Genomic DNA, 12,707 nt, shown 5'->3' on the forward strand with positions numbered 1-12,707 from the left:
GTGGTGTATTTTGTGTAAGGCTAATGGAGAAACTTGCTTTCATTTATTAATTTCCTGCCCTTTTGCAACCTTTGTTTGGGAATGATTTTTCTCGTTGTTGGGTGTAGGTGGTCTCCCCCAGCTAATGTGCAAAGCTTATTGGCTTCTACTTTCTTGAGATGGCCAAAGAAAAGGGGACGAGTATTATGGAGATGTGTAAGGGTGGCTGTGAGCCGGACTTTATGGGAAGAAAGGAATGCAAGATTATTCTTAGATAAGGAAAGAAGTAGAGAAGCTGTCATTGAAATCATTATGGTGAGAATGGTTCATTGGGTAAAATCTATGATTATTTGCTGATTTCTCAACAGGCGATTAATTCTGATTGCCACAATGCTAATGTAAGCCCTGTTTGGTCTCCTCCAATGGTTGACTACGTTAAGTTGAACTTTGATGGGAGTAGTGCTGGGTATCCAAGACCTTAGAGGGGTGTTTAGGGACAGTGAAGGCAAGATCATTGGTCTATATACTGGCCTGATTGGAATAGGTGACTCCCTAAGGGCTGAGGTTGTGGCAGTCATGGAAAGAATGCAAAAGGAAAAGATATGAATGTGAGAAAGCTAATTGTACAAAGTGATTCAAAGCTGGTATTAGAGTGGCTGCAAAAGGAAGATAAAGGTTTTTGGATTTTCAATAATGGAAAAAAAGAGATTCAAGTGGAACTGTTGAAGACTCAAGATATGGAAGTGCAGTTCAGCTGGGTTAAAAAGGCAACAAATGGTTTTGCTGATGTTTTAGCAAAACAAGGGGTGGGGAGAAACCAGTTGTTTTGGGCTCAATAGAACATAAACTTCTTAACAAAAACATAAAAGTTAACCATATCTATGTTAATGACAAACGTGGAATTGAAAACTATGCCAATGTGTGCATGGATGCTCATGCATGCATGCACACACATGGACTTTTGCGTGGTACACTGACCACACCAACCATCTTAACTTGGTTAATTCAGAGTCATAGGCTTGAATGAATCTGACACTGGACAGAACGGAATGGTGGCGCAGGATTCATGTAGCGATTGTAGCCAGCCCCACATAGTTGGGACAAGGCTTAGATAATGATGAGGCTTGAACGAATCTGGTTAGTCACCAAGTTTTAATATCGTGGTTCTTGCAAGCTAATAAAAATGTTAATTGCTCATCAAAACTTGGTTCACTATGGGCTTGGAAGGGTTCTCTACTTTTCATTGCAAGAGTTCTTATAGTTGTGCTGGGAAGGGTGAAGCTTTGTTATATATAGAAGTTTAGGCGTGCTTAGTTTGTAAGTAAAGCTTCCTGACATGGACAAGGATCTTATACATTGTTTCTGAAAGGTTTGCCTTAGAGAGTTTGTGGTGTTGGTGGGGGAGGGATTATTTTGCTTTTTCCGGTAAACTGTATTCTCCATATCAAGATTATGGATATTTTTCCATGGTATTATTGTCATCACATTATTTACCATCTTCAGCATATATGCTGAGTTATTTGACATTTTCAGTTCTGGGAATATACATCCTTTTCTGAAAGGTATTTGATGGAAGCGATTATACTTGACCATTTTCTTGTTTAAACTACAACACCCTTCTTTTATTAATTCACATTAGTCCACTATTCGATTTTGATCAAAACCACAGGCATTAGATGTTTGTTGTGATAGCATTCATCAATGTTTTCAACCCGCCATTGACCCGGCCGTTCAAACCGTCACCCAGCCAGGATTCAGGGTCCGGTTCAGTCAAGACTCATCAGACGGTAAAAAAACGATGACTTGGTCAAGAACTATTCGGCACGTCTGGTTGAACCATTGACCCGTTCGACCCGGTGACCAAGTCACAGGTTGCACAATCAATGCATGCAAAACTTTTGGAGGCCATAACTTTGCACTCTGATGACCAATTGGGGTAATTTTTTTTTTTGGTAACTTTTCAAGATCTATGCATCCCATGGAGACATAGGCGCCTTGACCCACTATTTTTGTGAAAAATCCCTTTTTGGCCTCAAAGTGCAATTTTTAATATTTTATAAATAAAAAAAATTAAAAATCGAATTAAAAAAATATACATTAAATATAAAATAATACATATAACATATCTAAAACATATTTATACAGTATTTATTGCTAAAATATATATAGTTATACACATATATAATGTGTGTGTATATATATATATATATATATATATATATATACTTATACACATACATGTGATGATGTGGCACGATCCAAACCATTCGACCCAGCCGGTCGAACCAGTGACCTGCGACCCAGAGGCAAAAATGGTTTGGCCTCCGGGTTGGTTTTTAAAACACTGGCATACATGGTTATCAGTATATGAATTCCTAAAAAGGGGTGGGGTGTCAGTACATTATAAAGACTTTTTAAATTGTCTGGAGTTTAACAATTTAGCACGTTTTTTTGTGAACCTTGTTGTGCATGCCAACTCATTGTAATAACATCATTTGTTCTTGTGATGAGCTCAATTTTTGTGTTACAATTCTTTATTTTTCTCTCTCTTTATCCTTGTATGCACTTGAAGTAAAAAATGATAGTGGAAGATGCATCTTGTTAGTTACGATCATTAAGAATGGGCATGTTTGTTGAAGTCTTGAAGAACAAGCACTTATATAATTCATAAAAAAAAGCACTTATATACATGTTTATAATTTTGTCCCAACAGTTTTGACTACAGTGTGATGTTTGTGAAGAACAAGCACTTTTTATATTGCCACTACCACTCATTGGAATGATGACATACAAACAACTGTGTTATTTGCTGGAAATAAAGGAAAAAGTTATAACTTCTGGTTAAAAGATTGACTTTTTATGGTAAAAGATTGTACGTTTTTACTTATCAAAAAAAAAAAAAAGATAGTACATTTTTCAGCACCAATGTGATGTTGGGGTTGAAATGTGCAGGCACAGGCATCTCTATCTGAGAAAGTTCCCACAGTTTCACAAAGTCAGGGAGCCTCTTCGACCTCAATTGTTAAATCATGGCCTCAATCTAGCAGCAGTGCACCAAGCATGTCTAAAGAGGTAAGGCTCGATTGTTTAATACAAAGAAGGCCTCTGCTGGCCACTGGTTCAACTAGCTTGTTTTCCTCTTTTTCTTTTTTAAATCTTGAACACAGTCAAACTCAACTATGCATCCTTCTCTAATCAGGAGGAGCTAAAGAGGGCAATCGATATAGAGAGAGAAAAGAGAGCAGCAGCAGCTGAGAGGAGAATAGCGGCAGCTCTCAATGCTCAACCAGGCAACACTACTGTGGCACTGGTACCCAGCAGTTCACAGCCCAAAAGTGGGGTAGCAGGTGACATTAGTTGTTCATACTGCAATATCTCCTTGGCTGGCAAAGTCCCATTCCATAGATATCACTACAAGTACTGCAGCACAACATGTATGCATGCACATAGGGAGATACTCGAGGCTGGATAAATCCACCATGCTTTCTGTTAATGGGTTGTGATTTATCAGGGTTAAGTTACTTATTCTTCATTGTGGGTGCATTGGATATTTCCCACCATGACATGAGAGGCTTTTCTCGTTTCTACCCTGATCATAAAGGTGGCTCATAAATTGCACAGATTGCAAGGCAAGTAGGAGGGGGCAGATAGTAACCAATTCCCTAGGTAAGAATATTGTAAGAATTCCAGTTTTATTGCAGCAACAGTTCAATTTGATGTGTAGATGTATCAACTGGCTTCGCCTTTGCTTTTATGACCAAACATTGTCTATTCATTTACATACAAAATATGTGGGGACCCTTATATTTATCCTCTATAGTAATGGCATGAAAACTACTTCTCATCCATTAATGGGCAAACCACAGTCCACAGGTCATGTAACGAGCAACGTGCATGGCTGCATTCTGTTTTGCAGTCTTTAGGGACCATCTCTCTTTAAATCTTTTGTTTCAGTTGCTGTGCTGTGAATGCGCACACCGACAAAAAACAATAAACTGTTATACTTCACCACAACTTCAAATCTCAATATCAAAATCAGCGAATGAAACCCCAAATTTACAGAGAAGAAAGGGAGAGGATATGTGTGAACGGATCTCGATCTGTTTTTTTGACTCACGCATGTCGTTGTCGCGTTTAGATTGTAGTTTGTACCCAAATCAACAATTTTTTTTTAATTTATATATTTTTTGCTCATTATTTAAGCAAAAGAAAAAAAAATAATCAACGTCAGATCAGAGATTCAGAGTAGAGGTCTGTCTACCTCTACGAGTAATTCAATGCCGACACGAAGTCACGTGGCGTGTAATGATGTTTTCCCTCCCCATTCTCTCTCATCCAACGGCTGTACGTCCCCTCTTTAACTCGAATCTCAACGGAAACCGTCCGATTAGATCTACTCGCACGCTTATTTCCTTTTAACAAACATCCATCATCATCGGTCGTCATCCCTTCCCTCAGTCTTCACTCCTCACCCAGAACTCTTTTTTCAGATCTAAGAGTTAAGACCTTTCGTTCTCTCTCGTCGGAGAGAGGGAAGAGGAAGTAGCTAGGGTTTAAACTTTAGGCGAAACAATTTTGCTCTTCTGAAACAGAGGCAGCGTGAGAGATAGAGGCCATGGTTGAAGCTCAAACATGGACGACGAGGCGGATGAGCAACCCAAGACTAGAGGCCGAGCAGGTGGTCGACATCCCTGCCACACCAACCGGCGATGTACGAAACAACAACATTGGAAGCCTGCTATCTCCTAATCTCTTAACGGCCCTGATTATCGCTTCCTGGTACTTCTCCAACATCGGAGTCCTCCTCCTGAATAAGTACCTCCTCAGCTACTATGGCTACCGCTACCCCATCTTCCTCACCATGCTTCACATGCTATCCTGTGCCGCCTACAGCTTTATCGCCATTCATTGGTTGGAGATCGTCCCCTTTCAGCACATCGTCTCTCGTCGACAGTTCCTCAAGATTGCTGCCCTCAGTGCTATATTCTGCTTCTCCGTCGTCTGCGGCAACACTTCTCTTCGCTACCTCCCCGTCTCCTTCAACCAAGCTATTGGCGCCACCACTCCTTTCTTCACTGCCGTCTTTGCTTTCCTAATTACCTGCAAGAAGGAAACTGCTGAGGTCTATCTAGCGCTCTTGCCAGTCGTTTTTGGTATCGTTTTGGCCAGCAATAGCGAGCCTTTGTTCCACCTTTTTGGATTTCTAGTCTGCGTGGGATCCACCGCCGGACGAGCTTTGAAATCGGTGGTTCAGGGGATACTACTGACGTCGGAGGCGGAGAAGCTTCACTCCATGAATTTGCTTCTGTACATGGCTCCCATGGCTGCTGTGATTTTGCTTCCATTCACCCTCTACATTGAAGGCAACATCACGGCCATTACGATGGAGAAGGCCAGGGAGGATTCTTTTATTGTTTTTCTACTAATAGGGAATGCCACGGTCGCCTATTTGGTCAATTTAACCAACTTCTTGGTTACGAAGCACACAAGCGCATTGACGCTTCAGGTGCTGGGGAATGCTAAAGCGGCGGTGGCCGCCGTGGTTTCGGTGTTGATTTTTAGGAATCCGGTGACTGTAATGGGGATGACGGGTTTTGCCGTCACAATTATGGGGGTTGTGCTTTACAGCGAAGCGAAGAAGAGATCTAAAGTTACGGCTCATTAGCCAGATTCTAATTCGTTCATTGCCAGCCAGGTATGCCGGATTAGCTTTTTTCCCATTTTGTGTTTCATTTATCCCCTTTGTTCCTCTAAATCATCGCCTATAGCAAAAAAGGACAAGAAAGGGAAGCGAAACCGAATCGAATCAAATGACTGTATAGGGTGGACATTGGAGTAAAGAAAAGTGATCTCTTCTTTTCTTTTTCTTCTTCTTCTTCTTTAGTTCTGGTGGGGTGGTGAGAATGGAAGGAAGAAATTCTCTTTTACCACTCTTCTCTGTGTCTGTAATTCTTATATGCCGGTTGATTGCAGCTAGAGCAAAAAGGTGATTGATTGGGATTCTTTTGGGTGATGTATGATAGTATTGTAGGGGGAGAAGTACAGACTAAACAAAAGCAAAACCTTCTCCCCCATTTCATCAAACTCAAACTGTCAAACACACCTGCTGTTTGAACTCTGTTTCTATTATTATTGTCATGTAGTCCCAATTTTTTCTTCCAATTTTAGTATATATGTTAAAGAAGGTTTGCTATTGTTAGCATTCTGTGGATTCTTCCAACTTTTGGTACCAAGTTCGCGCATGGATTGTCTTTATGATTGTTTCGCTTTCATCTATTTTGTAAATAGTGCTCAACAAAGTAGTGGCTGATAGCGTTCTGGCTAAATGATTTCTGTTGGTGACCACCGACAGTGCCACAGTGGTAGTTTAACCCACATGGTTTAGTTCAAGGTTTTGATGCCCTGACTTGATCTATAGCTTGATAAACCTCTGGTCAACCTGTTTTCCATTAACTAGTGGGGGAAAAATTCTTATTCTCTCTGTTACTGCAATGGTTTTATAACCTTAGTGATCCTAAAACTGTCGGCTGTCCCTTGAGATAAATAAGAGATGTAGATGGAGACTGGTGTTTGTGAAAATCTGGGAAATCTTATAAAAAAAAAAAAGAGATAAAAAGTAGGGATTCATGCTAACGTTGTTCAATATCAAGGTTCAAGGGGCGTAAAGCGTGGTAATCAATCTTCAATCCCTTGAAATCTGCCCCATTTGGCCGATTCTTTAATATTTTAGTTTAATTTGTCCTCTGAACATTCAACCATGTTCTAAGGAGCTTAGTCTTTGTTGCCTTATTGGTGAAGGCACCTTGGGGCATTCATGTCAAATGCCAAAAGAAGTAAAGGACTTTCTTATTCATCAAATGCCTTTTTCGTTAGGCTTAATTTGTTTTTTTAAGTTATTTATTTAAGTAAATGCATTTATCTGGGCAAATGTTTTGTGGGAAACATTTATCCCAGTAAGTGAATTCAGTATTATTCTTTTGTTTCCTGGATAAAAATTAAATAATAATCATTTTTTCCATAGATGTGTTAGGTTTGAATGGACAATATCGTTCATCATGTGTTAGCAATTTTTTTGGTAGATAGGAATGTTATTTAGCCAAGTGAGTAGAGGATAATACTCACCTACGTAACTAAGTGACATGTGAATTGGTCAATTCTTGCATTGACCAACTTATCTGCCATGTTTAAAAAAATGAATGAATTGACCAATTCATCTGCCCTATTTACAAAAATAGAAAAACGAATGTCATTGCATTGAAAAATCCACCTTGTACTATGGAGTTAGTGACAAAATCCCCCTTGTACTTTTTTTTTTTTTTTTGGCAACAAAGACACCCCCTGAACTTTAGTTGTTAGACAAAGACCCTCTTCTATTAACATTTGTCAGTAAACTTCGAAAAATTTTTTATCCAAGTTTTTTAAATGCCCAAACTATTTATATTGTTCATTGTCTTCTCGGACAAGCACCCTCATCGAATGGACCTTTACCATCCGATGTGTTGGTTCCGAGAACTCTGCCAAGTCCAATGGATCCAGCATTCAACGATAACCAGCCCATGACTCCTAGAGAAATAGAGTGCTTTCTTCGGTAAGGGTCCAAGCTCGGTTTCTCAGGCGCTGTCAATGTGGAGCAAAAGCCGAAAGCGAACCAACCGAGACCAACTATGGCGTGTAGTTCAGTCAGCATGACAAAAGACATGCCCAGAAAACATAAGTCTTCGGTGGTCTCATTCCGGCAAAGACCTGTGCGACCCATCTGGTGTTCTCTAGGAGTGAACTGAGAGGCTCTGATATGGATGCATTGGTGGGGGCCATGACTGGGTTTAGGTGTCCTGATGGTTGAAGCAAGTACTGATGGGTGGGAAGAGGAAGCCTGCGTATGCGTTGTTTCTTCCCGAAGTGATACAGAGATTCACCTTATTCACATCATTCACTAAGCTTCACCTTATGGGAACCGTTCCCTTGGGACATATACCCCCACTTAGATGCCATGTTTGCCATCCACGTCCTGTTCCTTCACTGCCATTAATCTTGTTTCTCATCCCTTCTTCCTTGGCATTTCTAGTGGTGCTCTCTGTTACAGACATACTAACAAACTCATGAGAGAGAGAAAGAGATAGAACTAGCTTTAATTCTGTGTATGTACCTGGATCTTGTGATTCTTCATAAGAGGATGATCTAAAGCTGGCTGTTTATGTGTGAACATGGTCAGCAATGATATCTCCATCTAGGCTCTGAACAAATGAATGAGAAAATGTTGGAACTTCAAAATAAGGTCTACCCAGGAGTCAATAAATCAGAATGAAGGATACCAAAGAACATGAGAGCAATGGAACGGTGATGATGAGAAAACTAACCTCTATGGTTTTAATGGCGGGCTTGTTGATCTTGTCCAAGTGTCTGAATTCTTGTGAGTCTCAAGCTCGATACATGAATAAAATTTGTGGTTCAAAGCCAAAACGTCGATTGTAGATCTTTGGAAGAAAACAAGAAGGAAGAGAGCCAAAATAAGAAACTGAGAATTAGAGCCCGCTCTTCCTTCTGGTTTTGTGTAGTTAATGGCGAGCTCGCCTCTTCATTCTGGTTTCGTTATCCATTTCATTCAGTGCCACCAAGAAACTGAGAATCAGAGCCCTAGCTCTTCCTTCTGGTTTTGTGTAGTTAATGGCAGGCTCGCCTCTTCCTTCTGGTTTCGTTATCCATTTCATTCAGTACCACCAAGAAACTGAGAAGCCTAGGTCGCCATTACTGGTAAGACAAATAGCACAAACAAATCAGAGCCCTAGCTCTTAAATTCTTTCTGAAATCTCTATTTGGTACTTTCTTCAAGATATCCATTTCCAAGGTTAAATAGGTTTTAAGGGAAAAAGGGCAAGAAAAATAGAATAGAAAAGGTTTAGTGGGGTATTTTGGTAATTTAATGTTTTTTGTCATTTGGCTTAACGGTCAAGGGGGTCTTTGTCTAATGGCTAAAGTTCATAGGGGTCTTTGTCGCAAAAAAAAAAGTACAGGGGGTCTTTGTAATTTACCCTTTTTTAAAATAGCCGGTGTTTTCAACCCATTGTTGAGTTGGTCGGTTGAACCATTCGAACCGTCACTCAGCTAGGATTTTGGATCTAGTTTTGTTAAAACCCATCAGTCAGTCAAAACTATTGACTTGGTAAAAAACTATTCATTCTGGTTGGTTTAAATTGACCTATTCCACCCGATCACTGGTCGTGGGTTCCACACTAAATGGATGCAAATTTTTAGAGGTCATAACTTTGCACTTTGATGTTTGATTGGGGTGATCCTTTTTTTTTTTTTTTGGTAACTTGCGTGCCTCACTATTTTTGCAAAAAAAAAAAACCCTTTTTTGGCCTCAAATCACAATTTTCAATATTTTTATAAATAAAAAAATTAAATATAAAATAATACATATAACATATATAAAACATAATTATACTTTATTTATTGATAAAATATGTATTTGTGCATATATATATATATATATATATATATATATATATATAGATTATGATGTGGCATGGTCTGACCCATTTGACCTAGACGGTCAAACTAGTGACCTATGACCTAGAGGCAAAAATGATTCTGCCTTGAGGCGGTTTTTAAAACATTGAAAATAACAACAGAGTTGTTTTCAAGATATGGAGCACCAATAATACAAGAGTTAGTAGCAAATACATAATGCATAGGGTACCATGTATTTGGCTGTCCATGTGGTAAGACATTATCCACACGCAACCATGACACATAATAGGCCTAAAAGGTTAAAAGCCAAAGCATCTCTTTGAAAAAAAATCTGAAATTTATAGAGATTTTCAAATTTCAAAACCTCGAATTGTAACAAAGTTGGCCATGAATCACCTAAAAGGCTACTTCTCTCTCTCTCTCTCTCTCTCTCTCTCTCTCTCTTCCTCTCTCTCTCTCTTAGTTTGGAGGAGCACTAAGTTAATCTAAAGGTTTATCATTAAGTTACAAGTTATGGAAATAACATCACCAATGGACAGATTAGGTTTGTCAAAAAATGTAAAAAAAAAGGCTGATTGTGGAGATGCATGTGGTGTAGAGTGTAGGCAAGGTGATAAGCCTATATTTGTACATATTTTCATACCTCTAACTAGATGATTTTGGTAATAATGTTTTTGAAATTAGCATGGTATTGCACTAATTATGATGAAATTGTCTTGTAAAATGATTTGGAGCTTAACTGTGCAATTTTAAGGAGGAGTTTGATCTAATTGATCAAGATAATCATAGAGGAATGACCATGCAGCAATGATGCTCCATGATGTATCCATGGAGAGAATCCATTGAAATCGGATTTGATATGTATGCACAAAAATCGGGAAATTTCCTGTTTTGATATACTTCCCGTATTTTGGGCATAACTTTCTACATACAACTCGGATTTAGGTGATTCAAACGGCTAATTAAAACTAAGAGATAAGGATACAACTCTTGTATTTATCACTCAACCTAATTCCACTGCCAATCAAATGCAATTCGAGCTATAAGTTTTGGGTCTAGTAGTTGGCAGTGCAGAAGAAATAGGAATTCAACTGAAATAAAGACTAAGAGGCCTAATTTGTGTTAAATTAAGAGTTTGCATTGACAAACAATTGAAGGGAGGCTGTACTATAAAAAATACCATAGACTCAAGGCAAAAGGCACATGCTTAGAGAGAATTCAGCAGAGAAGAGAATAGGAAGCAGTCTCAACACATTAGAAGAGAAGATGAAGCAATTTCAGCATGCTAGAGAATGAGAGGAAGAATCCGAATTCAAGAGGGATAAAGGCTTAGTTGTTGCACTTGTCTTCTATTTTCAAAGGCTAAAGTTTTCTTATTATTTTATTCATTCTTTGATGTGTTCTTGTTATGTTTCCCCTTTAATTTTCTTGAGTATGTTGAATTTAATGATATCTAACTAAATTCTCTTAACTAGGGTTTAGATGGATTTTGATCTTAAGATTATATAGTTATTTGTTTAATTCAATTCAAGACCTTTATTATTTGCATGAGGATTTTTATTGCTATGCTTAATGCTTTAAGAGAATTGGCCAATCTTTTAATGATTTGATGATTCATGCATGACTAACCAAATGATTGTTATGAATTAGATCCCTACACAATAAAAATTGCCCGATAGACTATGATATCGAAAGATGATTAGCTCATGTGTGGGACTCAAGGAAGCTTAGTGAGTCAAATCTCCTTCTACGATTAGATGTTTCCAAAAAAATTAATGCTTATTTTTCCTTTTGACAACCATTTAGAAATTTGATGGTAGAATTGGATTAATAAAGGATTGATATGACTTGAGAAAGCCTATTAAATAATTTAAGGAAATCCACCATCACATGCAAATAACTTGAATATACCTTAGGTTAATTTCGGTCTTGAGTTGGATTAAATAGGTAATTATGTAACATTGATTTAATGAAATCTAAACCCTAGCTGCATTCATCCATCAATCCAGATTTTGTTAAGTTATTAGATTTGCATTAATTCTTTTAGTTTTTATTCATTCAATTGATTCACGAATTCAACTTAGGTTAGTTTAAAATTTATTTGGTACTGTAATCTAGTCTCTGTGGGATCAATACTTTTCTCATCATTATACGCACATTTGACTAAGGTACACTTGCCTGAATTAACTGTGCATAAATTATGCAACAAGTTTTTGGCATCATTACTGGGGACTAGTTTATTGCATATCAAAACTACCTGAATTAGCCTTAGATTGAACATCTATTTGTTTTATTTTCAGATTTAAAATTTTCCATTTTAATTTCTATTGGGTTCGGCTTTATAAATTATTTTTAGGAAATTTTTATTTATTTTTTTCTTTTCTTTGAAGGTTCCTAGTGCATGACACGCAGTAGGGGTGGAGAATTAATACCCCTTAATCAAGAAATCGAAAGGACTTTGAAAAAGCGAACGAGGGAGAGAAAGAACAAGATGGCTCAAGGCCAAAATAATCCAAGGACATTGATCTCCTACACTATACCTACTCTAGATGGTACTACATCAAGCATTAGGAGGCCGAATGTGCAAGCAAATAATTTCAAGATTAAGCCTGCAATTATTCCGATGATCCAAATGAGTGTACAATTTTCTAGCCCCAATGATGAACCTAACTCTCATATTGTTAATTTTCTTGAAATATGTGATACTTTTAATCATAATGGAGTTAGTGATGATGCCATTAAACTTAGGTTATTTCCTTTCTCCTTAAGGGATAAAGCAAAAGATTGGCTTAAGTCTCTTCCTACAGGTTTGATTACTACATGGGATGACTTTGCACAAAAGTTTTTATCTAAGTATTCTCCACCTGCTAAAATGGCTAAATTAAGGAATGACATAACAACATTTTCTCAATTTGATAATGAAACCTTATATGAGTCATGGGAGAGATTTAAGGAACTGCTTAAGAAGTGTCCTCATTATGGTCTACTTGTTTGGATGCAAGTGCAAACTTTTTATAGTGCTAGTAATCAATCTAATCGTTTAATGTTAGGTGTAGCTGTAGGTGGTACCCATATGAGAAAAACTCCCGAAGAAGCATATGAACTTTTGGAGCAGATGACGACCAATAGCTATCAATGGGGCAATGAGAGAGCAAATAAAAAGAGAGTTTGAATTTACAATGTTGATTCTATCACTTCTTTATCGGCTCGACTTGTTACATTAAATAAGAATTTGGAAAATTTGGGGGTTTCCACTG

At 38.0% G+C, this 12,707-nt stretch overlaps 2 protein-coding genes and 1 non-coding gene across 6 annotated transcripts in view; 2 read left to right on the top strand and 1 right to left on the bottom strand.

Moving 5' to 3' along the window:
- The window catches only part of LOC148880182 (zinc finger protein-like protein), a 41,366-nt gene extending 37,599 nt beyond the window's left edge, over positions 1–3,767 (top strand). For all 4 annotated transcript variants that reach the window (XM_088962000.1, XM_088962001.1, XM_088962002.1 and 1 more), the window contains 2 exons: positions 2,932–3,051; positions 3,179–3,767. In XM_088962000.1, coding sequence (XP_088818126.1) covers positions 2,932–3,051; positions 3,179–3,451 — 393 coding nt within the window. In that variant the 3' untranslated portion in view covers positions 3,452–3,767. The remainder of the gene's footprint in view (positions 1–2,931; positions 3,052–3,178) is intronic.
- Positions 3,768–3,989: 222 nt separating this feature from the next.
- On the top strand, positions 3,990–6,199 carry LOC148880183 (putative sugar phosphate/phosphate translocator At1g12500). The gene has a single exon (XM_088962004.1). The coding sequence runs from the start codon at positions 4,595–4,597 to the stop codon at positions 5,642–5,644; it is 1,050 nt and encodes a 349-aa protein (XP_088818130.1). The 5' UTR covers positions 3,990–4,594; the 3' UTR covers positions 5,645–6,199.
- Positions 6,200–12,328: 6,129 nt separating this feature from the next.
- LOC148880184 (small nucleolar RNA R71) lies at positions 12,329–12,435 on the bottom strand. Its single transcript, XR_016106039.1, has one exon. It is a non-coding gene; the product is annotated as a small nucleolar RNA R71 (small nucleolar RNA).
- Between the last annotated feature and the right edge of the window lie 272 nt (positions 12,436–12,707).

Source organism: Nelumbo lutea, chromosome 1 (assembly GCF_056320005.1).
Source record: "Nelumbo lutea isolate HS-2025 chromosome 1, American lotus-T2T, whole genome shotgun sequence".
Taxonomy (NCBI): Eukaryota; Viridiplantae; Streptophyta; class Magnoliopsida; order Proteales; family Nelumbonaceae; genus Nelumbo; species Nelumbo lutea.

Bases quoted from the DNA above. Each gene is read 5' to 3' on its own strand.
- LOC148880183 (XM_088962004.1), top strand. From the start codon at position 4,595: ATGGTTGAAGCTCAAACATGGACGACGAGGCGGATGAGCAACCCAAGA.